The 26,863-nt window shown below is 37.5% G+C and overlaps 2 protein-coding genes across 5 annotated transcripts in view; one reads left to right on the plus strand and one right to left on the minus strand.

Annotated features, from left to right (window-relative positions):
- The window catches only part of LOC138828380 (sodium-dependent phosphate transport protein 1-like), a 52,169-nt gene extending 43,087 nt beyond the window's left edge, over nt 1-9,082 (plus strand). For both annotated transcript variants that reach the window (XM_070024428.1, XM_070024427.1), the window contains exons 11-13: nt 3,507-3,597; nt 6,018-6,154; nt 8,770-9,082. In XM_070024428.1, coding sequence (XP_069880529.1) covers nt 3,507-3,597; nt 6,018-6,152 — 226 coding nt within the window. In that variant the 3' untranslated portion in view covers nt 6,153-6,154; nt 8,770-9,082. The remainder of the gene's footprint in view (nt 1-3,506; nt 3,598-6,017; nt 6,155-8,769) is intronic.
- Slc17a4 (solute carrier family 17 member 4) lies at nt 851-26,863 on the minus strand. 3 transcript variants are annotated; one of them, XM_070024426.1, is made up of 12 exons: nt 26,782-26,863; nt 25,199-25,326; nt 24,021-24,226; nt 23,077-23,310; nt 22,909-22,996; nt 22,379-22,465; nt 19,830-19,948; nt 19,546-19,707; nt 15,698-15,830; nt 15,468-15,615; nt 14,615-14,705; nt 851-877 (listed from the first exon to the last, which is right to left on the minus strand). In XM_070024426.1, exons 1-12 carry the CDS (start codon nt 26,808-26,810, stop codon nt 857-859), a joined length of 1,446 nt encoding a protein of 481 aa, XP_069880527.1. In that variant the 5' UTR covers nt 26,811-26,863; the 3' UTR covers nt 851-856. The 3 variants fall into 3 exon arrangements, with proteins under 3 accessions (XP_069880527.1, XP_069880525.1, XP_069880526.1); XM_070024424.1 differs by lacking the exon at nt 851-877 and adding an exon at nt 9,145-11,999; XM_070024425.1 differs by lacking the exon at nt 851-877 and adding an exon at nt 11,883-12,013.

The raw sequence follows: 26,863 nt of genomic DNA on the forward strand, positions 1-26,863 counted from the left end.
GAGATCTAAAATCACATGGACATAGAAAACATACACTTCTTCCAAACAAAAATGATAAGAATGACAGCTGCCTTCACAGCCGAACAATGAAAGCCAGAAACCATTCAACTGGCATTTCTAAAAGCAAAAGAAAATCCCTATTAGCTACAAGTCTAAATCCAGCAAAGAATTAATCCTTCAAGAATTAGGATAAAACAAGAGAATTTAAAGTCAGACTAAGAGCTTTCATCTACAAACCTCCAACCAAAGAATTACGACATGGAAATTCTTTAGGCAGAAGTAAAGTGAAGCAAAGACTCAAATGAAAAGAAATGGAGAAGAAAATACTAGGAAAAAAACTAATAATTACTAAATGCACAAAACAAAATAGTGGTACTTACAAAGTATAAAGTACATATAATATACACTATAAATACAATAATACAAGCAAATAGTACAAAATAGTTGGTAGAGTATAAGTAATTTAAGTGAATACATGATATCGCACTAATGGCTATATGTCAAATTATTCATTTATATTAGGCATCAGTATGTATATATGTGTGTGTGTGGAGACAGAGAAAGAAAGAAAGAGAGAGAGGAAGAGAGAGAGAGGGAATCAATTGAAGGATAGTAACTGTGTAGAAGAGAAGCAATTTAAAAAACAGCGAAATAGAAGTAAATGATGTTACACCAGTGGCTCATACCTGTAATCATAGCTAGTGAGGAGGCTAAGATCTGAGGATTGCAGTTCAAAGCCAACCCAGGAAGGAATGTCTATGAGACTCTTATCTTAACCACAAAAGGCCTGAAGTAGAGCTATGATTCAAGTGGTAGAGAGAAATTCTTGAGCAATAGCTCAGGGAGAATACCAGGCTCAGAGATGAAGCCCCAGGACCTGCAAAAAAAAGTAAATAAATAGTTACATAGGAACAATAAAGATCATTTTAAGTCAAATATATCAGAAAAACGTGAAATATAAAAAGATTAAATGAGACTGGAATAAAAACAAATACATACAATGGAAAGATTATAAGAAAAAATGTAGACTTTGTTTCAAGATACCAATCTAGAAACAAAGGGATATTGCACAATGATTTTAGTCTACTAGACGATATTCTAAGTTATAAATCTAACAGTGTCTTAACAACTGTAAAGTAAGTTGAAAACTTCAAATGGGATGGGGAAATTTTTGCCTAATTTCAGCTGGGAAAACTGAAATGTCTAGATAAAAAAAGTAGAAAGCAGGCTGGGAATATGGGAGAGTGCTTGCCTAGCATGCATGAAGCCCTGGGTTCAATTCCTCAGAACCACATAAACAGAAAAAGCCAGAAGAGGTGCTATGGCTCAAGTGGTAAAGTGCTGGCTTTGAGCAAAAGAAGCTCAAGGACAGTGCCCAGGCCCTGAGTTCAAGGCTCAGAACTAGCCAAAAAAAAAAAAAAAAAGGCAGAAAGCAGTCAAGGTCACTAAGACCCAGACCACTAATGGACACCACCTCTGAGAAAAGAGCTGCAAATTCTGCTATTTTTTCCAATTCTGGGAATTTCATTTGTGATTTTTGTCTTTGCATCAAATATTAACTGAAAACAGTGGGGGTTATTTATGTTTTGCCTTAAATGATAACTATATTATTATTGTATTGCCAGGCACTGATGGCTCATGCTAGTAATCCTAGCTACTCAGGAAGTACTTGGCCTGTTTTCCCGAATTATGGATAAAGAGACCACCAATTCATGGTAGTCAGCTAGCCCTTTGATAGCATAACTTTACAATGTTGTTACAAGAAAGGAAAATAATAAACTAAGCTCTTTCATATAAATTGATTTTTAAAGTACCAATGAAAATATTAATGTTTAATCTGGTAATATATAAAAAGTTATACATGACATACCAGTAGCATCTATTATAGAAATGCAAAAACATTGTTTAACATTTGTAAATAAAGTAATGAATTCAGACATTATCAGGAAAAACAAAAAATGTGTAATAATTTTGATAGATACTAAATAACTTTAATGAAATGGTGGCCATTCAAATACTTGGTGCTGTCAGGAAACTATCAATAATGGAAAAATAAAAGAATCTTTATTCCTACCACATGTCAAAAGGAGAAAAACATTTTCAGTTGGATTGTTTATAAAATAAAAGTCTGAAAATAATGTAAGCATAAACCTGTTCTGTGACTTGAGGTAATCTATGATTTCTTCCTCTTATTTTTTAAGGTAATAGAGATTGAACACATATTTGAACTGTTGGTAAACAAGAAATCTACCATTCAGACAACATCCTCTGTTTTTTCCTAAGTTAAAAAATTTTTTTCATTGGAGACAAAGTCTATGTAGACCAGGGTAATCTTAAACTTACATCTCTCCTGCTTTAACATCCCAGATGCTGTCCCCAGAGGTTTATACAATTGTACTCAGTACACTATTTCTAAACAGATGCCTAGATGTACATAAAATTAAATATAATATTATCTTGAATATATATTGTTATGTTTAATATATTGTATTATATTATATGGTTAAAATTGCCAACTATCTATTAAAATATTCCATTAAGAAAGTGAAAAGTCAAACCAGGCATGGTGGTACATAGAAAAACATACAAAAAGGAAGTTAAAAGTCACTGAGTAGCAATTGGTAATTTTTTTAAAAAAACAGCATATAAAACATGGAGTTTCTTCTAAGCAATAGTCCAAATGAAGAATTTAGAAAACAAAACTTTCGTAAATTCTTTATAAATATTTTAAGTTGTCTTTCACAAAAAGACCATATAAACATCAGTTCTAGAATTGGATGCTCAGGTCATTTACTGTCAATGTTTCTTAAATAATAATGCATGTTTTATCTCTATGTTTTTCCTTAAACAATTTGTCAATGCATTGTTTCATGAACAAAGCTTCAACAAAGTAGTCAAAGGCTCCGAGTGGGCAAAGTTTCACTATTCTCAGCATGTGGCCTTCAAGGTTGATTTAATTGGTATCATTTCTTAGGCCCTGGAAAGATAGAAGAAGTCTATAACAAGCAATAGCTTTAAGAAGGAGATGGAGAAAAACACATTATTTCTCCTCATATTCAAAAACAGCCTAAATTTAGTTCTGCAGCCACATTTAGTGACAAAAGATTCTGGAAATATAGGTCTCACTGGACAACTGTACTTATTGTACAAAACACACAATGCCTAGGACCCTGAATATTTTAGAGACTCTAAAGGTGTTTTAAGTTTTTAAAAATTGGATGGAGGGCTGGGAAGGTGGCTCAGTAGTAGAGTGCTTGCCTTGCATGAATGAGGCCCTGGGTTTGATTCCTCAGCACCACATAAGCAAAAAGAAAAAAAGCCAGAAGTGATGCTGTGGCTCAAGTGGTAAAGCACTAGTCTTGAGCTGAAGAGCTGAGGGACAGCACGCAGGTCCAGAGTTCAGGCCCCACGGCCAGACTCCCCCCCCCAAAAAAAAATTGGATGGAAAAAATAAGGTAGAAGAAAAATAGCATAACAATGTTAATATATTCTTTGTTTTGGTCCAGATATTATGGATTTCTTAAAGCAGTTACAGCTGTAATTGGAATGATAGGTGCCCTCATTTCTTCTACTGTGACTGGATTGATCCTTAACCAGGTAAGGGGCATGCAAATATGCATAGTTATTTTTCCAATTAATTGTACAGAGAAAGTTAAGTGTGTATGTGCGTGTGTGTGTGTGTGTGTGTGTGTGTGTGTGCGTTAAATTGCATAGGAGATGCTAGCAGTAGGTAAGTTATGAGTTTGGATCCTTTGAAAAGAAATTTTGTCAAACTAGGCACTCTTTCAAATGTTTATATAATTTTTCTCATTATAAATCAATTGCTGGTAATGCTTTGATCATTAGTCATTGGATAGAAACAACTGTTAATAAGGTATGGCAAGAAATCTAAGCAAGAACTTGAGGCCCTAAGTCAAAGCCCCAGTAATGGCACAAAAATTTCTTTTAAAAAAAGGTGATCATAAATACAAAAATAAACTAATATTTAAATGGTTTGCTTTGAGTCATTTAGGTGGACAGAAAATATCAAAACTTAACTTGAAGTGCTTCAGGTGTACTAATGACCACTTCCAAAGAGAAAGCCCCACATCCATGAGAATATGCTGTCATATCACTCATATGTTTCATATCACTCATCAAATTATACACTGAAAAAGAAATTTTATATACACTGTAAGAGTTCACCTATTGATACTGACAAAGAGTGGTGTGGCTCAATTTACCCACCCATGAAGAACAGACAGAAGTTTGGATTTATTACCTACATGCAAAAATGTTTTATATTTATAGGCAAGGTATCAGTGTAGGAAGATATAGCAATGTAGCAAGAATTTTTTAGGCAACAGACCTAAATGAAAGAAGCCTTAAACATCACTGTGGCATGTGGGTAATTTCCCCTAACAAAATTCTCTTTCTGGAATAGGCAGCTGAGAAGAGAAGACCCAAAGAGCTTTTCACAACCTCAGAGGGACAAGGGGCAAAAAGAGTTCAGAACCTAGATTAGACAAGATGGAACCAGATCCAAGAAATGAGACTACATTTGACACTATAAGTAGTTGTCCCTTGACAGTACATAAGAGTAGTTGTAAAATTCCTGCAGCAAATATTACACATCAGAGTAATATTTACATTCCTTTGCAAATGTAAATAAGAAAAAGATACAGCTATTGATGTTCACATTAAACTCAGCTTCATATCCCATTGAATGAAATAAGATACAAATAACAAATACATGAAAACACAAATGGATAATGGAGAGACATATTTAGAATTTCGTCTCGCCATTTCTGTAATTTCCCTTCCCATCCCCAAATCAGATCAACTTATATACAGTACAAAGCATACTGTAGTAAAAAATAGTGACCACAGAGGATAAACCAAAGGGGGAGGAAAGAAAGAAAAAATAAATAACTGCATGCATTACACTAAGGGGAAAAAATCCTCTTGTTTCCATATCTTGAAGTCCCATTTCAATTAGCATCATTTCATAAGGTCATATGTACAGAGCTATTGAGTTATTGTTATCCTCTGCTAGAACTATCCTAGACATATGCTAATTATTACAAACAAGGGAAACCAGGCAGCCTATGTTTCTTTGGGTCTGGCTTCACTTAATATGATCTTTTTCAAATTTTCCATTTCCTTACAAATAGGGAGATGTCATTCTTTCTGATGGAAGCATAGAAATACATTGTGTAACATACCACATTTTCTTAATCCATTCATCCACTGAGGGGCATCTGGGTTGATTCAACATCTTTGTTATAGTAAATAATGCTGCAGTGAACATAGTTGTGCTGGTAGCTTTAGTGTGGCCTTGTTTGTGGTCATTCAGGTAAATGCCCTGGAGTGAAATTACTGGGTCATAGGAGGAGCTTCCTGTTTAGCTTTTTTTTTTTTTTTTGGTTGGTCGTGGGGCTTTAACTCTGGGCTTGGACGCTCTTCAGCTCTTCAGCTCAAGGCGAGCGCTCTACCACTTGAGCTACAATGCCACTTCCGGTTTTCTGGTGGTTTATTGGAAATAAGAGTTTCACAGACTTTCCTGCCCTGGCTGGCTTTGAACCGTGATCCTCAGGTCTCAGATCTCAGCCTCTTGAGTAGCTAGGATTACAGGCATGAACCACCAGTGCCCGGCCTGTTTAGCCTTTTGAGGAACTTCCATACTGCTTTCCAGAGTGGTTGAACAAAACTGTGGCAAATTAGCATGATATAAAATGAACAAACAAAAATCAATAGCTTCTATATGCTAACAATGAGAAGTGTGATGCTGAAATCAGAAAGCAACTCCATTTGTAATAGCCTCAAAAAAAGAAAAAACCACCTAGGAATTCACTTAACCAAAGATGTGAAGGACCTCTATAATGAAAACTTTATTATGTGTGTGTGTGTGTGTGTGTGTGTGTGTGTGTGTGTGTATGTTTATATATATATATATATATAATACTATACTTTAAATGTTACAAAGCACAAAAATAGAATCTGTAATTTATAATTACTTTTTATTTTCAATCCCTTAGGATCCAGAATTTTCTTGGCATAAAATCTTCTTCCTGATGGCAGGCATTAATGTGACAAGCATAATTTTCTACCTTATATTTGCTAAAGCAGAAATTCAAGAGTGGGCTACAGAAAAGCAAAATACTAGACTCTAAAGGTGAGAAGGGCTCAGATTAAGGACAGTTTTTGAAACTGGAAATGCAGGAGAGATGGAACTTGAGAATGCGAATGCAGTCCTGAAATGGGGAACTATAAGGGGTGGGGATTTGGGGGAGAAGAGACTATGTTAAATCTAAAGCTACTAGGCATCTTTGTGGAAATGGCACCCCCTAGAGGATATAAGACTCTGGAATTCTGGGGAGACAGGTTGGGAATGTAGATTTGGGAGTCTAGGTCTGTCCAACATTATTAACACATTAAAGAGAAATTTGTAAGGGGGACTAGAAAGGGCCTTAAAAATAAAGTAGAATAACAGTAAATATGATGTCTTGAGGAGAAGTAAAAAAATAGGGGTAAATACCTCTGCCAGGTACTATCTAGAGGTTAAACAATATAAGAACTGAAAAATATGCTACTGAGTTAAGGTATGAGATACCATAAAAGTGACCCTAAAATGAATTGCAAATGAATGATGAAGACAAGGGCCTACTTAACTGTGCTCAAAGAGAATCTGATATTGTGCCTTTACAATTTGAATTTTATCAGTTATAAGAAATAATAAGAATGATGCTTATATTGATACTTTATATTTTATTTCTATTTTATTTCATCTAATATAAAACTAAGAATGAATAGATGTGAAATAGCTCTATTTTAGAATCTTCACCAAATTAAGGAACCCTAGTGTTGGATATCAATGGTTTCTAATATCACAAAAGAGAGGCACAAAGATACTTCATACCTTCTGATGGAGGAATACATAATCATTAATGCCTTGCCAGGAAAATCAAGCAGAATCTGATTGAACCTGTAGTCACAACTACTGCTTTTAAAGTGACTAAACTATAACCAGCAGGTTTAAATATATAGACTCTTATCTGAATATTTTATTGCAAAAATTATTTAGATGAATGGTCATATAACAGCATTGGGAAATTTGATGAATTCACAGCTGCTTACCAGATTTGTGAAGTTGATAAATTCCTTTGGAATGAAAATAGAAACAGGGCAACTCCAGAACCTTCCACCAGAGAGGAAGGCTTGAAGTAGGACATCTAGGAACCCCAGAAATTTGTAACCCTGAAGGTATAGAACTGGGCTCAGCTATGCAATACATATTCTATTCTTATTTTAATATACAGAATTTGACCTATTAAATATTAAAAGTTAATGCTAAATGTTTTTCATAATTGTTTCTATTCACTTCCTTTTTGTCTGCCTAAGCAATTATTTTTAATATCCTAATGTTACAATTTTAGAAAGGTTTTGAGGAAGTGGTGCTGTGGCTCAAGTGGTAGAACTCTCGCCTTGAGCTGAAGAGCTGAGGGACAGTGCCCAGGCCCAGAGTTCAAGCCCCATGACTGACAAAAAAAAAAGAAAAGAAAGATTTTGACAAGTATAATATAATTGCAATTGTTTAGATGATGTAAACATATTGACTTTTCCCATTTTATGAATTTTTTATTTTTTGCTTCATTTTCTTATATTGATATGAGAACCTGAAGTTGTATGTGCACTAGCACATGTTTTTCTTCCTTCCTCCCTCCCTCCCTCCCTCCCTTTCTTCCTTCCTTTCCTTTCCTCCTTCTCTCCTCTTCTCTTCCTCCCTTACCTCTCTCATTTCTTCCTTTCTGTCAGTTACCAAGGCTTCCCTCTCACATGGGCTTTTCACTCACAGCTGGCACTCTACTACTTGAACCATACCTCTTTTTCTAGCTTTTCACTAGTTAAATAGTTTCTTGGACTTTTCTGCCAATCATAGCTTGGAACTGTGGCCCTCAGATCTCAGCCTTCTGAATAACTAGGATAACAATGTGAGCTACCAACCCCTGGATCCCTTACTCCTTATGGTTTTAATTACATAGTCTTCTATTTTACTCTTAATAAATTGCTAGTTTATCAGTCATCATGTTAATGAGTTGCCTGTTACTATTAAGTTTGAAAAAAACTAAGCATGATAATTGAGTTTTGTCGAAGTATTTGTGGTGGTCCAGTGGAAAAACTCAGCTTTCATCTTATTAGGGTCCTACATTGACTAACAGGAAAAAGAAATACAACATAACTTTTCAGTGGCATGAGATCCCTTATAAGTAAATGAAGGCTCCCTAGAGGCATTTAGAGTCAGTCACTTGTATTCTGAATGAACAGAATAATAAACTGAAAATGTAACAAGACAAAGGGTTTGGGTTATGGTAGTTAGGAAGATAGGAGCTCTTTTAACCAGGTCAGGCTAGACAGAACTCTTTTAGGCTTACTTTTCTCTTCTCTGGTGATAAAGGTTGAAGACCATTTTCACATTGGAATTTCATCTTCTGCTTTAAGAAACAGCAAGCTCAGAGTGATCTTTTTTGCTCCTGTCACTTTTCAAGTGCTTTTAACTGAAATAGCCTATGTGCTAGAGTGGTATATTTTTTAACCCCTGTAGAGACTCCATTGAGATTGTATATTTTTCTCCTCTATGATCCATTAATATGTTAATGTTGAAAGCCAATTTAGATTTCAGACATTAAACCCTTCAGAGCAAAGACACAGTTAATATTATAATAAAACAGGGATGAGATTGCTATGGCCACCAAAAGATATTTACCTCTGAACTTTTTCTCCAAAATATAGGGTAAAGCTAAGCACATGATGAGCCTGAGACCAGCCTTCTTAGAGATTGAAAGAGTGAGTCCCATATGAGAATGAAGCTCCAGGAATATCACCAGCTCCAGGAAGAAGCCTCCAGCCCACCCCTCTTCCACCCAGGAGCCCAAAAGATCCAGTCTCTTCTTCATACCCTATGTACTTCTCTTTTGTTACAGGTATTGTTTGTAACAAGTTACGTGTCTGAATTTTTTTAAGGAGTGTTTATTTATCTTTTTTCCTCTCTGTATTAGTGGTCTTTTAAATGATTGTTAAATAAACACATGTGAAATTTTATAAAGACTTGTGAAAGGCCTTTGTTCTCAATTTTCAGTTGTTACTCTTCCTCTCCCCCCCCCCACCCCCCGCATTGTAAAAGTGTAAGCCAGTGGAAAATCTCAGATGGTTCCTATACTTTCAGGGTTACTTATTTTTGGAGAAAAAGGTATAAAATTGGCTTCCTTTCTGGTGGCTGCAGGAAGAAACCAGTTTGTTTTCAGAAGCAACTAAAGGTGACCCACTAGGAAAATATTAAAAGGTTGAGGTTAGGAAAGTTGATGATTAAATGCAGATTGGGGTAGTTCAAAAAGAAGCAAGAAATGTTATACCCTAATGGGCAATGTCTTGTCAATGATAAGTCCTAGGTTTGGATATAGAGCCAAACAGGAGAAATAAAATGGAACAAATCGGTTTCTTGGTATTTTCATTTCAATTAAGCAGATGAATCATCATTTCAGTTGATTCTGTCTCCAAAACAAAGTATATGCTTTGGTTTTATATGATTTGTCTTATATAATTTATATTAAAAAAAGTTCAGGAGCAAAAAGAAAATTTAGGTGAAAATATGGTATTCTTCTTCCCATTCATTTTTTCCTGATTCCAGAGCTTTTCCACTCATAGATTTACATATTGATTCAACAAACATTTATTGGCACTTCCTATGTACCCAATATTATTCTTTTGTCTAAGATGTTGCCAAATGATGTATGAATGGCTCCTGATATCTGGAGGTCAAATGGCACATGTGCAATCCGATCTGGGTCCATTTTTCTTCTTATGAACTTTGGTATGACTGCCATCTTTGTGAGTGGCTCCCTTATCAATCAAGTGTCATATCAATCTGCAGCCATTGCTCGGGGCATCTTTCTCTCACTTAGTATGGAAGTCTTATCAGGCTTGTCTTTTGAAGCAAATAGTCTGTTTATTTATTTTTTTAACCAGATCCATTTCCTCATGCCAGAAGCCATCACTGCACTACACTGGGAACTCTATTCAACTCTATTCTATTCCCTCATGCAGCGTAGCGTTTGAAAAATACATCCCTGATTATATCCTTTCTCACCACAATACTGCTGAATTCCATAGAAAGATTATGCTAGGTCCACAGTGTTTCATGTGTTCTTGACCTCAATACTTCTACAGTCTGCTCACAACGTACTTTCTGGGCAGACTAATTACTCTCTATTGACACCAAGTCTTTGCTGTGTGCCTTCAGATCTTGGCTCAATTGAAACTTTGTAGGGCACTCTCCTTCACATTCAAATTAGTGGTTATGCATTTATCATTCACTGCTTTTGTTTTAGTGGTATCAGGGTTTGAACTCAAGGCCTCATGCTCAATCAGCTTGCTTGCTTAGCTGGTGTTTACCACTTGAGCCATGCCTTCAGTCCTGCTTTATATTTATTATTTTTGGAGATGGAATTTCTTGCTGACTTCAAATTATCAGCCACCAGTTCTCAGACTCAAGTAGCTAGGATTATAAGAATAAGGTACTAGTGTCCAGGTATCATTCACTCTTCTTGTGTGATATACCCTTTATTTTTTCCTTTTCCATAACTGTCATTATATATTAATTTGTGTGATACTTTGATTGCAGTTATTGCCCTCCTGTGATAGTGAACTCCTTCAAGCTCTGTGTGATTTTGATGTCTGCCATGCTTCCATAAACCTTAATGTATTTATTAGTATTTATTTAGTGCTTGAATGATTTTGTTCTCTTTCATGATCTTTGTGCTGACCATATGAAGGCATCATGAAACCAAGATATACCATGTATATCTGCAGATATACAAGGGAGATTGGAATGAGGTTGATCCAGTATGGATCTTACAGGCATTTTTGGATAATAAAGTGAACAATGAATGAGACCCACTAAATGGTTAGGGGGTTCCCAATAATCAGAGAATCAAAGGGCTCTGGAGATAGGGCTGACAACATGAATAAATGTCTTGAAAGGATAAGAAAAAGGCACAGGGCAATGTCCACTCACTAAGAAATATAAGAGATCTTCATGGCTTCACAAACCAGATGTAGGGATGAGGTCAAGATGAAGGTAGTTGTGGAAGAGCTGACTCCAAAGAATGGCTGAGTGGTGCAGATGTTATAGACTCAAAGCCAGCATCCATTAAAAAAAAAAAAACCTAGCAAGTTGTCTATAATAGTTGAAGTCTACTTTCCACTTGCATTCTCTGGAGAAACTTTCATTCCTGTTGTGATGATGAGTTCGTCTTTATTGTTTTTTCCTTCGTTTCATATTTTAAGTACACTGCCTACCCCAAACTTCAGAATAGCCATTTAACGGTTCTCATTTGACGTGAGAACAATTTCACTTGCTCTGGCCTCTGGAACTTCAGACATAAATACTATGCTTTTCCATGGTTAGACTATTTCTTAATATACTAGCTCTCAGGCTTCATCTCCAGGTTGTTTGCAGAAGGATACTACTCCACTTGTGACTGTTGGCCCTCACTTTTTTGTTTCTAGTTTCCTCTTGCTTTGGTGAAAAATTGTTCCTCAGTCTTTGATGCTTTTACCAGGATAACAGAGGGGAAATGGAGGATGAGAAGAAATTCCAATAAAAGTGTAGTTAGGAGCTCACTTAAACAATTAAGCTTCCCCATCCCCTGTGAAATCTCTAGGCATGGTAAAATCTTCAATATTACATAACCAAGGTCTTTGAGAAGATACTTGAAACAAAGCCAATTTCAATTAAATGGCTAATCACTCAAACAGGTACACATGAGGAAAGTGTATGAGGGAAAGCTATGAAATAAGCATCAGATTTCACATATCATTCTGTTTTCTCAGAAGTAGGTGCCTGTCTGCTCTTTAGCCCAATGTTGTACTTCTGCTTGGCCAAAGATGAGGTAGAAGATCAGGCCTGATATATTAACAGCAGTCGCAACTATGAAGACATTCCTCCAACCCCACTCTGAATCCTGGAGGAAGAAAACTACCAGTTAGTAGAAACACCCAGTCCTTTTCCCCCCTGGCTTTGTATGATTCCATGTCCTGCTGTTCCTACCTCCAATTCAACCCTTTCTAGAATAGACAGATTCATTTCTATCATAAGGTCAGTGTACTGGCAGTTAGCTCTGCTGGATTCTCCTCACGTGGGGCACCATTTGCTCACTGGCTCACTTCCTTCCAGTCCTTGCTTAAATGTTACCTTTTCTGGGACTCCCTTGTATCAACCTGATTAAATTAAAATTCTGCTCCCTTTAATGTGCCCTATTGACTTCAATATATCAATATATCATGAATTTTATGTTAGTTTTCTGCCAGTTTCTTTCCTATAACATTACAAGGAGAGGAATTTTTGTTTATTTGCTGAAACAATGCATGACACTTGTTAATATTCAATACATATTGAATATTTATTGAATTCAGTAAGTATGAATTCAATACTTTTTGAATGAATGAGTTTATTAATTATGTGGCAGGAAAAACAAGGTTAGAGTATTTTCACTTTAAGTGGCTATTTTCTTACTGTGTTAGTCAGTGGCTAGAAGGGAATTGAAGCTTCAAAAACAAGAAGAGTGTAGGATACTAGTGGCTAATACCTCTAATCCTACATACTAAGGAGGCAGAAATCTGAGGATTGTGTTTCAAAGCCAGCCTTGGATGGAAAGTCTATGAGATCTTTATCGACAGTTTATCACCAAAATACCAGAAATGGAGCTATGGTAGAGTGCCATCCTTGAGCAAAAAAAAGCTAAGGGAGAGTGCCCAGGCCCCTGAGTTCAAGCACACACATGTGTGCTGCGCACACACACACACACACACACACACACAAAACTTGATTTTATTTTTAGAAACCACCCTTATTTTCTTATTCTCATTCATTTTCCTAATTTCTTGGTGGAAAAGCACAGGAAAGTTAAAGAAGATATTAATATATGTCATCAGTGTTTTTCTTCATATAAAGTTTATATCAATAAAACTCTTAGGCAATCCTCAAGTTGTTAAGTTTATCTTTATTTGATGATTATGAATTAATTAACTTTTGGGGGTTTGTTTTTTTTTGGTTTTTTTTTTTTGGTCATTCCATGGCTTGAACTCTGGGCCTGGACACTGTCCCTGAGCTCTTCAGCTCAAGGCAAGGACTCTACCACTTAAGCCACAGCACCACTTCTGCTTTTCTGGTGGTTAAATGGAGATAAGAGTCTCACAGACATTCCTGTCCTGGCTGGCTTTGAACCACAATCCTCAGAGCTCAGCCTCCTGAGTAGCTAGGATTACAGGTGTGAGTCATCAGCGCCCAGCTATTTATTTTTGAGACAGGGTCTCAACACATAATCCAGACTAGCCACAACCTCAAATTTAAAATCCACCTTCCTTAGTTCACTCAAGAATTGGGATAAAAGCCTACAGCATCACATTCAACTTATTTTGGCTATTTTATAGGCATCTTCCTAGATGGAAGGCTACACAGATATAAAACCACTATGCCAGCAACATTGGTCAGATGAGTTTCTGTATGATCATTCAAGAGAAATCCTTCACTCTGCTATTCACTCAGCATCTTGCTGGTTCCTTCTGTAAATACTTGTTGGATTTCTATGTAGAGTGACCAACTCATCATGATTTCCCTGGCACTTTCAAGGTTTGTGTTGTTTTGTTTTGCCTGGTATTAAACATAGAGCCTTGTACAGACAATTGCTCTTCTACAAAGCTACATTCCTAACCCTCAGGGTTTTTAAATTTTTAATTTAATTTTCTTTAAAATTGGACCTTACTATGAAGCTCAGGTGGCCTCGAACTTGTAATCCTCTTGTCTCCACTTCCTGAGTGCAGGGATGATAGGCATATACCATCATACCTGATTTTTGATGGTTCAACAATGAAAATCTTACATGTTGAAAAATCTCTGTCACGTGCAAGCCAAGATAGCAGGACACTCTATACTACGAACAAATGTCATGAGTATTACTAGGAAATGTGTCTGGGTTTTTTTAATAACATAAATTCATATTAATTTTCTCCTTTACTCCTCACCAAGCTTGTGGTAATTTGTCTGCACAAGCTGATCTTGAAATGAAGGAATGTTGAGTGTTCAAGACTCATGAGTTTTGAGAAAGGAACAAAAATACTCTTAGGATGATATCTACTGCTACCCTGTATAGGGTTTAAGGAAATTATCAGCCAACCAGTTAAGGCCAGTTCTCTGCCAACTGATGGCTACGACCCTTGGGTCTTTCTATAACACAGGCCAGCCCTCCTACAACCCATCATCCTGTGGCTACTGCCTGGGGATGGTCTTGCCTGTTATAAACAAACCAATCAATCTGACAAATTTCCTAAAGAAAGGAGGAAAGGTAGAAAAAGACAATACAAAATAGTCAGTCTCTGATCACATGGCAGACAACTGGTTTCTAGGCTCTCTGCTCACTCTTCTGAGTGGCCTTAACTTCTCTTTGTTAAATTCTTTGTTAACTTTATATAACTGCACTTTCTGCGCCTGGTTTTATTTCTGTTCTGCCAGAGAACAAGAACCTATTACACTTATGCATTAGCTTCTCTTGTAAATATTCATCAGAACATGTAGCCTCACCTGACTAATGAAAAATCCAGTAGCAGTAGGAGAGATGGCTCCAGATATATAAGCAAAAGTTTGCATTAGTCCTCTGAGAAAGCCACCATACCTGAGGAAGAAGCAGAGAGGAAATAGTCCCATGTAAACAAAGGGGTTGATCTGTTGGTTATAAATTTGTACTTATCTCTGGGACTGCTTGGAATTGTGTTCACTCTTATTAAGCCTGAGTGAAGTGTACTACTGATTTGTATAATCCTATGCTAGAGCTTGAGCCTTCCAAGGGGGTGGCCTGTACTAACTAGTCAACATGGTTTATACAAGTAAAGATTAGTGGTTTGCACTTCGTTTATATGGTTTCTTTGTTCCTGATCATGACCTTAATCCTATAGCTCTGTTTTAAAGTCTTTTTTTTTCTATATAAAACACCCCTCATTGGATGAGATGGTGTCTCCCTAAAATCAAAGCATCTTCCTCATATCTTGATAGTTCATTGGCTGAAGATGAAGTATGTCCTGTGGGCTGTGACAAGATTTAGGAAGGTATATGTGAAAGTCTCAATCATTTCTGCTATTAACCCATAGTAGAGATGTCTTACACAGGTATAATCCACTTTGGGTAACTGTTATATTTGTGAAAAGAGAGGGCTGTGTGTCTCCCTACTGAGCTGTCAGCATGGTGACAGAGTACTATTGTTGCATCTGAAGACAGGAAGTTCACAATGATTGACCAGCTCAGAGTAATTTCCAGGAATTATTTGGATGTAGGACTGATGTGACTTGTCGTACAAGCCACCTTTTGTTCTTATAAAGCAGTTTTAGGGCCGCTGGACCTAAACTAAGCTAATATAAGGAAGAGATAAAAGGATCCCTACCGAGGAGCAATGTCCAGGAAGTTAACAAGGGCTCCTGAATCACAGAGGCTGCTGAAGGCAGAAGACAATACCAAGAGGACCACCGTGGCACTGAAGCTGGATTTGACCCAAGGCAGAATCAAAAGGACCACAGCAGAGGAGAGAACCCCTGGGGCAGAAGGACAAAAGCAGTAAGTAGGAGGCTCCTTGAGCTCCCCACACCCACCCTTGAATTCATCTTAAACATTTACCTATAGTAGTGAAAAGTTTCCTGACGGTGACAAGTCTGAGAAATTTTCTAGATGAAAGAAAATCTGCCAATAGACCTCCAAGGATAACGCAGACACAGCCAATAATAAATGGCAGAGCTGACAGGATCCCACTCTGAGAATTGGAGAAAAAGTGAATGTATGGAGCCCTCTAGGACAGAGACTGATCCTTGGATAAAGTGCCCATATTTATGGGTTTTCTTTAGACATGACATGCATCACCTTTCATATAAATTCCATGTTACTAGAATGAATCGGGTAATTTTAGTGCCTGGTGGGAAATATGTATATAGCTCTTTTGTTGTTGCTACTTCTGGAAAATAATTTTTTCAAGCCTGGCATGTTTATACATGTTTATATTGTATGTTTATACATACCCATAAACTGAGCTGTTCAGGAAATAGAAATCCCATATAAATCAATATGTCATGTGTGCTAGCCCTGATTTCTTATCCCGGCTTCATAGAAATGGAAGGCCATAAGTAGAAGGTACAGAGTCTGAGGCTAGCTGGGGCAAAAAAACACAAGATCCTACTTGAAAAGTAACTAAAGAAAAACAACAAAATGGATACTCTTTTTCATATAGAAAGAGATATTAAAAGACTATAACCCAATAGAAAAATAAAGAATGTAAATATAATTTATATACAATGTTAGTGGTCCCTGAATATGTTTAAAGTTACCCAACCCACCCATAATAAAACAAATAGTGACATAGTATTTTCATGGATCAAACTGGCACAACTCTCCTTTAGGGCAAATGGTACTCATAAATATTATCGGTTCCCTATGGAGAGCAATTTAACAATAAATATGAACATTTATGGGACATTTATCCATTGACTCAGCAATTTCATATGCAGCTATTATTCCACAGAAGCTTATGTGAAAGCATATGACAAAGGAATGAAGTTTCTACTGCAGCTTTGCTCAAAGGTTAAAGAAGGAAACAAATATTGGCCCGGTGCTGGTAGTTCACACCTGTAATACTAGCTGCTCAGGGAGCTGAGATCTGAGGTTTGTGTTCAAAGCCAGCCTTGGCAGAAAAATTCCCTGTGAGACTCTTATCTCCAATTAACCATTCAAAAACCAGAAGTGGTGCTATGGCTCAAGTGGTAGAGTGCTAGCCTTGAGCACAAAGAGACTCAAGGACAGCACCCAGGTCCTGAGTTCAAGCCCCACAATTGACAAAAAAAAACAAAAAACAAAAACAAAAATAAAACAGAAAAAAGAAAACAAATAGTGTCCCACAAGTTTTTCAAGTACTGACCCAAACTGATTCTCAAAGACTTAATAAGAGGTAAATAAATAAATAAACAAATAAATAATATAGCTGCATATATAGCCTATTATATTTTGTGCAAAAAAAAGTTGGTAAAATAAAAATATCATTAGAGTATGCTTGCATTCTCATTGAGAAACAATAAGAAAATGTATAAAAAATTTAAAAAGAACTTTTTTCCTGGCATTGGTGGCTCATGCCTGTAATTAATTCTATCTGTTCAGGAGGCTGAAATCTGAGGATCACTACTTGAAGCTAGCCAGGGCAGAAAAATCCATGAAATTCTTATCTTCAGTAAGCCACCAAAAATCTGTAAGTAGAGCAGTGGCTCAAGTGGTAAAGTATCAGCTTTCAGCAGAAAATGCCAACGGACAGTATTCCAGTACTGGCACACACAAAAACAGAAAACAAAACCAAAAGCATCCACAACAACAACAAAAAACACTCAAGAAAACAGGGAATGGGAATAAGAATTTTCCTTTATTTATTTTATTTTTATTTTTTTTGTCAGTTGTGGGGCCTGAACTCTGGGTCTGGGTGTCTCTCAGCTCTTCAGCTCAAGGCTAGTGCTCTACCACTTGAGCCACAGCACTACTTCTGGCTTTTTCTGCTTATGTAGTGTTGAGGAATTGTGAACCCAGGGCCTCATGTATGCAAAGCAAGTGCTGTACCCCTGAGCCACCTTCCCAGCCCCAGAATTTTCCTTCTTTATATAGTTTTATAAAGTCAAATTTTACATAGTTCCTTAAAAGTGCTTTGTAATTCTTGTGATCATTTGACCTCTACGTTAAAATTCTATTCAAGAAAATTCACAAGAGATCGTCTTTTGTTGTAGATATCCTTCCTGGAATGAAAAGAAGTTAGCCCTTTCTGGTTCAAGTGGTTCCTTTTATGGATGAGTAAAACCAAGGCTATCAAGTTTTTAATGTGACTTAATGAGTAGTCTAGGTTTCCTAGCCTGATAAGTTCTGCTATCTGGTCATACATATCTTTCCATTTATTACCCTCCACTCTCCTCTTCAGCTCTCATCTCCTTACCCAGCCTCATAGACAGACTTAGGGTGTCGATCACCCAGCAAAAGCATCCTTTCTGTCCCTTGGTTCCCCTTTCTTTGCCTGCTTTCAAACCTCTCCTGTTCAAGAGAATTCAGAGCAAGTCCCTCTTTGGGCTTTCTGATCTCCTTACCTTCAGTCTGCTTGCACACCTATTCCCCACACTCTTACCACTGTGAAGAAAGTCAGCTCTCCATTGGTCATTTAGTATACTTTACCCAAAGTGCCCTCAGTATGAGATGACTGCTCTCTAAGTATTTAGGCTTAGCTTATAATAGCAATGTAATGGCCTTTCACTAACAGGTATCTAACATAGTGCTTCATTTTCTGTATGTTTGCTGGTCCTGGGGCTTGAACACAGGGCCTGGGCACTGTCCTTGGGCCTTTTTGCTTAAAGCTAATGTTCTAACATTTGAGCTATCGCTGTTCTTCTGACTCTTAGGTGGTTAATTGAAGATAAGAGTCTTTCAGACTTTCCTGCCTGGGTTGGCTTTGAACTTTCATCTTCAGATCTCAGTCTTCTGAGTTAACTAGGATTACAAGCATGAACCACTGGTGCCCAGCTGCTGCATGATTTTTTAAGATACCCATCTAACAGCCACTGAAGACTCCTGGCAGTTAGTCATCTGACCATTTTGTGATAATCCAGAGAGCTGTACACCTGTGTGTATTTTTTTCTATATGGTATACTTGAACAAGTTCCTTTTTTAAAAAAAGATCCATGGATTTTTGTATAATTTCTACTCAGAACTTCCTATCTTACTAATATCTTTCCAGCATATGTTGTTTATGCATCTCTATCACAGTTTTCTCCCAAGACAGAATTTACTTTGTTAGTTCTTTGTTCTTTACATTGTCAGAGGAGTGTTGTTTACAAATATTGATTGGATTGAGTATAAAGTTTTATGCCATAAAATAGGACATTATGTGAATATCTAACCAAGAGCTATGCATCTTGGTCCAATAAGCAGTCAACCACATTGAACTCAACAGACTCCAAGTTGGCCAGCTGGCTCTTTCTTTCTTTCTTTCTTTCTTTCTTTCTTTCTTTCTTTCTTTCTTTCTTTCTTTCTTTCTTTCTTTCTTTCTTCCTTCCTTCCTTCCTTCCTTCCCTGCTTCCTCATTCCTTCCTTCCTTTCTTTTTTTGTTTTTGTGCCAGTACTGGGGCTTGAACTCAGGACCTGGGCATTATTCCTTAGTTTTTTTCACTCAAACCTGGTGCTCTACTACTTGAGTCACTGCCCCACTTCTGAATTTTTGCTGGAGATAAGACTCTCATGGGCTTTCCTACCCAGGCTGGCTTCAAACCACTATCCTCAGATCTCAGCATCCCACGTAGTTAGGACTACAAGCATGAGCCACCAGCACTCATCTCAGCTTGCATTTCTTATTTGAGTTCTGGGGACTAATTCCCTGATTTTATGACCATGGGAGAGACAGATTATATAATGAAGCATTTAAACAGAAAAGCAGAATAAGCTTTCTCTATACTTACATCTTTGACATTAGCTTGAAGTACAGAGCTGAAATATGTAGGTGTGTATGCCATCATAGTAGAAAACTGCCAGTATTGACAGAAATAGGACACTACAATGGCCCATAGTGGTAGGGATTTGACCATAGCTTTAATGGGAAGAGACCAGTCTGGCAAGCAATCCTAGAAGAAAACACATGTTAATATCCCCTCCGACAGAAAACATCATCTCGGCTCTACTATTCTTGTTACCTTGAAGATGCCTAGGCAGGCATGAGAAATGGTAAAGGAATTCCTCAATGTACCTGTTGGGCCAGTGAACTCAAGATGTAGCTCTTCTCACTAGGATGGATAAAGGGATGATTACTGGGCTCATTAGAAATGAGAGGAAACCAGAGAAGGCAACAGGCACAGCCAATTCCACCTAGGAAAAGAAGATGTGGTTAGCAGTCGATTCCTATGGCTGACATACTCTACTCCTGTCTGCATGCACACTCCTCCAGTGTGCTATCCTCAGTGTATAGTTCCCCACCACTTGACCGTGGACTTGGCCATGTTAATTGCTTTTGCCAATGGCCTGGGGGCAATTCCCTACCTAGCCATGAAGGACCACTGTCTTTTTTCACATGTCTTCTGGGAAGTCTTCATAGGAGGATTATGGTCCAGCTATTTCATTGTTCCAGGCAGATGAGAAACACAGAGAGCAGAGCCACCTGGCTGTCCCACACAACTGTGGAAATGATCATTGCTATTTGAAACCAGTGAGCTATGGTAGTCTCAAGTAATATCATGTTGAACCTACAGCACATTGTTACAGTTATTACTGAGGTTGCCTCTTGTATTTGAAAATACCCTCACTGTTGAAGTACAGATTGGAATTCCTCCTGCTAGCTATATGAAGTTCTTTTCTTGTTTAAACTCTTCCATGCCTTTCTCTTATCTTTTTTCAAAGCACTTAAGTTAATAGCAGTGAATTTATTTATTTATTTAGTTAGTTAGTTTTGAGGCAGGGTGTTGCTGTGTATTATACTTCCCCTTATTTAGGCCAGGACTTGGGCTTGAACTCAGGGCAGGCATCACACTCTCATTTGGCTTTTTCACTCAAGGCCAGTAAACCACCTGAAGCTATACCCTGAGTTCCTGATATAGTAAATTTATAAGCAATGGATTATCCCAATACATTTTAGACAAAGAAATCTTAACATTATTATATGGTTGGGGAACTTAACCGTATTGGTACTAAATGACAGTGTGGCTCACCTTAAAACTCGTCATTTGGGAATCTTAAGAAAATCTTAAGAGTAGCTGGGTGCCTGTGGCTCACGCCTGTAATCCTAGCTACTCAGGAGGCTGAGATCTGAGGATTGTGGTTCAAAGCCAGGCGAGGCAGGAAAGTCCATGAGACTCTTATCTCCAATAAACCACTAGAAAACCAGAAGTGGCGCTGTGGCTCAAGCGGTAGAGTGCTCGCCTTGAGCTGAAGAGTGCATGGACAGTGCCGAAGCCCAGAGTTCAAGCCCCATGACCGACCAAAAACAAAACAAGAAAATCTTAAGAGTTCGCTTTACTTGCCTAGCTTGTCATTTACACATTTTTTCACAAGCATCCCACAGTAGATACCACACTTGATGAATTTTGAGAATACAAAATAAAAAATTACAATTTTGCTACCAAGGAATGGAATCAAATGGGGAGATAAAAGCCGGGTGCTGGTGGCTCATGCCTGTCATCCCAGCTACTCAGAAGGCTGAGATCTAAGATCACAGATTGAAGCTAGCCTGGGTAGGAAAGTTCTTAGCCTCTTATATCCAAGAATTTCCAAAAAGTAAGAAGTAAAGCTCAAGTGATAGGCACTAGCCTTGAGCAAAAAAGCTCAGGGACAACTCCTAGGCCCTGAGTTTAAGTCCCAGGACTGGAACCAAAAACATAAAAAACAAAAAACAGAAATGTGAAAAGATAAATATAAAAAATAAAACACCTTTACTGAACATTGGGATTGGAGGATGTTGACATTGATTAAACAAATAGTGAGATCTTATGCTGTATTTGCTACTTAATTTCTCAAAATGAAATGCATGAAATTGTGATTTCATGATTTGAATAACATGTTTTAGTAACCAATCTTCATATTTTTTTTCTGGTGACTATATTGAGCTGTTATAGAAGCCCTTTATCTTAGAGGCCTATCCTCTAATGCAAACACTTAAGGACTTAAGCAATTGGGTAATTGTCAGGTAAGACTACAGAGAATTTTTTTAATAAACAAATACAAAAGCAGCAGCTAGGCAGATTTTAACTAGAACTCAATGAGAGTAAAAATCATGAAGTAGTAAAATATTGCTTCTGGAACAGTCTAAATAAAGTGTCTTTGGAAACTTTCCTTAGAATCTCTGTCTATTCTCTCCTAAGCCACTTACGATCTCCCACTTATGATCTGCTGCAGGAGCAACTAACTCTCCTGTCCAAACACACTGATATAATTTTTTGTTGTTGGTTCTTATAACAATAAGAGAAAATTTAAGATAATTTTATTTTTATTTTAGCTTATTAAATAAATCTGACCAAAAATGATCTTTCCAGGATAATATTTTCAACATTTTATTTAAGATAGTGCCATGAAATCCTGTGAGGTTCTATCTAGAAGCCAGATAAAATATTTTGAGGTCTTTAAAGTCAGAAGATTATTATAGCTATATGCATGGCTACTAACACGTAAATGCTCTTTTGTAAGCCAGCACGATTCACGACATCTACATTTATTAGGATTTACTTAACCATAGATAAGTTGCATCACAGAAATTATGCCTAGCATTCTTTATCATAAAAGTCAAATTCTGAGATTTGAAAAGCTCACCAAAGATATAGAAGATATAAGGCCATCCTATGTCCTGGCAGATGAGACCACCAGCAAGGAGAACAATGAAGATTCCCAGCATTGACCCTGAACAAAAGATACAAAGATGTCCTGGGTGAGAGGGCAATGTTGGTATTCTGTTTGCTCTCTATAAGGTTGGGTTGCATGGTGATTGAAAGTATGAGCTTCTACTCAGACTACTCAGGTGCAAATTCTCTCAGTAGCTCTTTAATCTCAGACAATTATCAGTCTATTTATGCTTTGAATTCCTTCTGCTGTGTCTTCATTCTTTATTCAGATTCTGTGGGTCTAAAAATAAATATGTGCAGAACATATATGTTTATGTGTTGGTGAATGTTTGGTCTATGACCAACATTCATTTCTGATCTAGAAAGCTAGAATAGGGTAGTGCTTTGCAGCAAGGACTATGAAGACAGAGTAACTACAATATAAGATCTTAATTCTCTTGATAGACCATTGGTGAGTACTTGTGGACAGTTCGTGTAAGGTGAGATTAAGATATAAATTACCTGATCCAGCAATGGTGGTGAGTTGACTCCTTTCCATTGGTGGAGCCCATTTGACCCAAATCGAATACTGACCTGTTGATACCATAACCTGGGGGAAATTTTTCCATCTTAGATCCATGAGATCATTCTGGAACCTATATTCCATTTGTACTTGGAAAACGTTAGTACCTGGGCTATGCCTTGGATGACCCGAAGAACAATAAATGGAGCCACTCCAGCATCAGCCGCCAGTGGAAGAAAGAGAGTCAGGACTGAGGAAATTAACAAGCCAGCTCCCACAACATACTTGGCTCCAAATATTCCAGCCACATAGCCAGTAGGGATTGGAGCCAATAATGAGCCATAATTGTGAGAGCTCAGGATGATTCCCTGGATTTCTGGATTCCAGTCATATGTAGAAACCTAGATGACAAGGAGAACCTTACTGTCTTTGCTTAGAAAGTAGACTTTACTGTAAAGACTTGAAAAGAAAAACAATAATCAGCAGTTCTCTTTCTTTTAAACCATTCTCCAATTCCTCCAAGCTATCAATTTCATAAAAGAAAAAAGTTGACATCAGTATGTGTCCAACACATTCCTGTCATCCTGACACAAATAATTAACCAATTAAAATATGAGAGCTTGTGGAGAATAAAAAACTGATAAGAAGGGAGGTGAAGGGTAAACAAAGGAGGAGGCTGCAATGCTTGGTAAGAAATGTATGCATTATCCTGCCCATGTAATTGTAGCCCCTCTGTACAGTATGTTCTCAAATAAAATAAAATTAAATTAAAAAAAAATTTTACTAAAAAAAAAAAAACTGATAAGGAAGGAAACATTATAAACAAGCTAATTAAACATACCTGGAAGGAGAGAGATAAACTTTTTTTTTTTGGCAATTCTCATCATTATGAGGGAAGAGTTTATTTCTACTAAATGGTAAATTATTTATTTATTTTATCTTAGTTTGTGATAAAACTCACAGACACTAAGCAGAGATGAAATCTCCTTAGACACACTTGTGCAACAGTGTTTACTCAATAAGCCATTTGCCAGATAAGTGCATTGAATTTTTCATAAGATAATCCTTTAATCAAACCATATGAATCAGACACCAGTTTCACTCAACTTACCACTGCCTTAAATTCCTTTAGTGTTTCATTCCAGTAGTCCTGGGAGTCTATGGGGGGTCTTTCTGTGGAGGCATTGGGCTGAGTGCTTGTGGCTGTGTTGTTTACCATAGCTGTGATAGCAATGCTCAAGCTCATTTGTTGTGTAGAAATTGAAAAATTACAGAGCTGCAAGATGAAGGCCAGCCCATGTCGAAGTGAACAAAGGCCTAAAGAGGAGAAAGGTACATAAAGTTTTATAATCAAGAAGTTTTATTCCCAGCCCTCCTAAGTAGGAAGAAGGAGACAATTGATCTCTGTCCATGTTGCAAAAATACAGGGAGGGAAGGTGTTTTGTAGCTGGTCCTCTGGGCCTTTCGGAGTTAATGGAAGAGGTAGCTCCCTTAGAAGCATTGCTCAAGCAGGGATTTGAAGAATGTGTGTAGTTGGTGAGTGTAAGGGTGAGAGTAGAAATGAAAACATTCAAGAGAGATCTTAAATAGTGTAATGCCTTAGAAAGGCAAAATCAAAGTTCAGCAAAATAAAATGTCAAGAGTAGAGCTCTATTACCATGGAAGGGGCATTTCTTCACATTTCATATGGAGCTCCTAGAATGGTGTTATAAGAGTCTTGTCAGCACAGTAATGGCCAACAAAGACATCATTAGAATTTGGGGACACTACAACCCTTGGAAGGCCCAGCAGGGTCTGATACAGAGGACCCAGACTTTCCCACTAAGTATAGGCCACATAGCAACAGAAAAATGAGAGAAAAATTGAAGCTGGACACCAATTGATGAAGCAGTTAGCAAGGTTTAGTCCAAAGCACTAGTGAAAAGTACTTAGATACTTTAGTTATAATAACGATGAGAGGAAGAAGGGAAGGCAATGACATGGTGGGAAGAAAAAGCCTCTCCATGTGAATAAAAAGATTTAATGGGACAAACCCTGGTCTTAAAATCACACAAAACAAATTGGTTTCTATGTTTCCAATTAAAATTTGATAAGTTGTTATTTTAATCTCCAAATATGCCTTTAAGATTTCTTATGACAATACATGATTAGAAGCAAGAATGTTTTGTAGCTATATGAAATTCTTGGCAATGACAGTAATAAGAAGAATGCTAAGTACCTACAAAAGGGAAGTCAAGGTGATATAGAAGCCAGATGTGTCCACAGCCAGATTTCTAGACATGATTTTACCTTTCTTAGAGGGTTGCTCTTGAGTCATGCTTAAGTTATCATCCACAGAAATGTTTGGCTCTGAATTCTTGACATCTGTTCCAGTAGACATTTTGGTTGTCTGTTCACAAGGGGCTGGCATTTGTTCACTTAAAATAGTGCAAAAACAAATATGTAGGGATATATATATATATATATATAGAGAGAGAGAGAGAGAGAGAGAGAAGCTTCTTATATTTTATATAACATGGCTCCCATTCTTGGATCTTTCAGTAAATAATTGTATGGCCTTAGAAAGTCAGTTAGGTTCAGTCTTGAGTGAAAAAGCCATACAAGAGTGCAAGGCCCTTAGTTCAGGCCCCAGTCTTCACACACACACACACACACACACACACACACACACACACACACACACACACACACACACACACACACACACACACACACACACACACGGGGGGAGAGAGAGAGAGAGAGAGAGAAACAAACAAAATTAAAAATTGAAACAAAAATTGAAGTTCAAACCAGTATTCATTGGCAAAATAGAGGTTCAGGGATTGAATATACTACTGCTAAAAGTTAAAACTATGTGCTTACTTACTTTCCTGTTCACACTTTAGGACAGTTAACTGAATAGGAAAGATTATATGGATCATGAGAGTTAAGACAAAGCTTTCAGGGTTTCGTCTCCTCTATAACTATAAAAATTCTTTTAGTTAACCTAAGCCTAAGAGTTCACTGACCCCTGGCTTATTCATCGATTCAGTAAACATTTGTCAAATAAATGGCTGGAATGTTTTGCTTCTAGAATTCTTACTTCTGTGAGATGGAAGGACTTAGCTCTGACTGAATGTTCCCTCCTTATGCTTATTACAACAGAAGCCCTTACCAGCTTTTCTGGAAACCAGCACTCACAGCTTTGCTGGAGTTCATAAGTGCAATGGAATTTGACAGTAGAATGTCAAGGTAAGACAAAACTGGTGTCGGATGAGGGCCGAAGCTGCACACTACAGGCTGAGACGTGCAGGGCCTCCTGACAGTTACCGCTCAAGAGAGACATGGCATGAAGAGAAGTTAGAACGGCATTTCTAATCTTCCTCTGTGAGAATTCAGCCTTGAAACTAATTGTATCACCAATGATCAGTAGTTTGTAAAATCTTATGTGTGCAATAGAAACAAGCTTAATAGATGAATCTTACACTGAATTGTCCAGTTCCAATAAACCCTTAAGTGTACAGTGGAAAATCAATGGTCACCTGTAATTGCTTCAGGAAATTCATTCTCCTTTTCTGTTTGTCTGTTTCCCTCCCTCCTTCATTCCTTTTTCCCTCCCTCCCTCCCTCCCTCCCTCCTTCCCTCCCTCCCTCCCTCCTTCCCTCTCTCCTTCCTTCCTTCCTTCCTTCCTACCTTCCTTCCTTCCTTCCCTTCCTTCCCTTCCTCCCTCCCTCCCTCCCTCCTTCCTTCCTTCCTTCCTTCCTTCCTTCCTTCCTTCCTTCCTTCCTTCCTTCCTTCCTTCCTATTAATTTAGACAGTTCTCAAATGGATGAAGATCCATGCCCACCTCTCAAAAGCAGAATAACAAAAGCAAAAGTTTGAATGCTAACCTGAAGGAGGAAGAATGCAGAATCTTCATTCCTTTTCCATAAATTTCTCTCAGTTTTTTGAAACTTGTCCAAATCCCTTGGA

This window comes from Dipodomys merriami, unplaced genomic scaffold, assembly GCF_024711535.1.
Source record: "Dipodomys merriami isolate MVZ:Mamm:240054 unplaced genomic scaffold, mDipMer1.0.p SCAF_16, whole genome shotgun sequence".
NCBI lineage: Eukaryota > Metazoa > Chordata > Mammalia > Rodentia > Heteromyidae > Dipodomys > Dipodomys merriami.

What these genes read in the sequence shown, in the direction of transcription:
- Slc17a4 (XM_070024424.1), bottom strand. Translation starts at nt 26,810, where the DNA reads ATGAAGATTCTGCATTCTTCCTCCTTCAG. An exon ending in TTATATCTTCTATATCTTTG is followed by an intron (nt 19,949 to 22,378) that starts GTGAGCTTTTCA and finishes TTCTTTTCCTAG; the next exon opens with GTGGAATTGGCTGTGCCTGT. An exon ending in TTCCTGGACATTGCTCCTCG is followed by an intron (nt 14,706 to 15,467) that starts GTAGGGATCCTT and finishes CTTCTTCCTCAG; the next exon opens with GTATGGTGGCTTTCTCAGAG.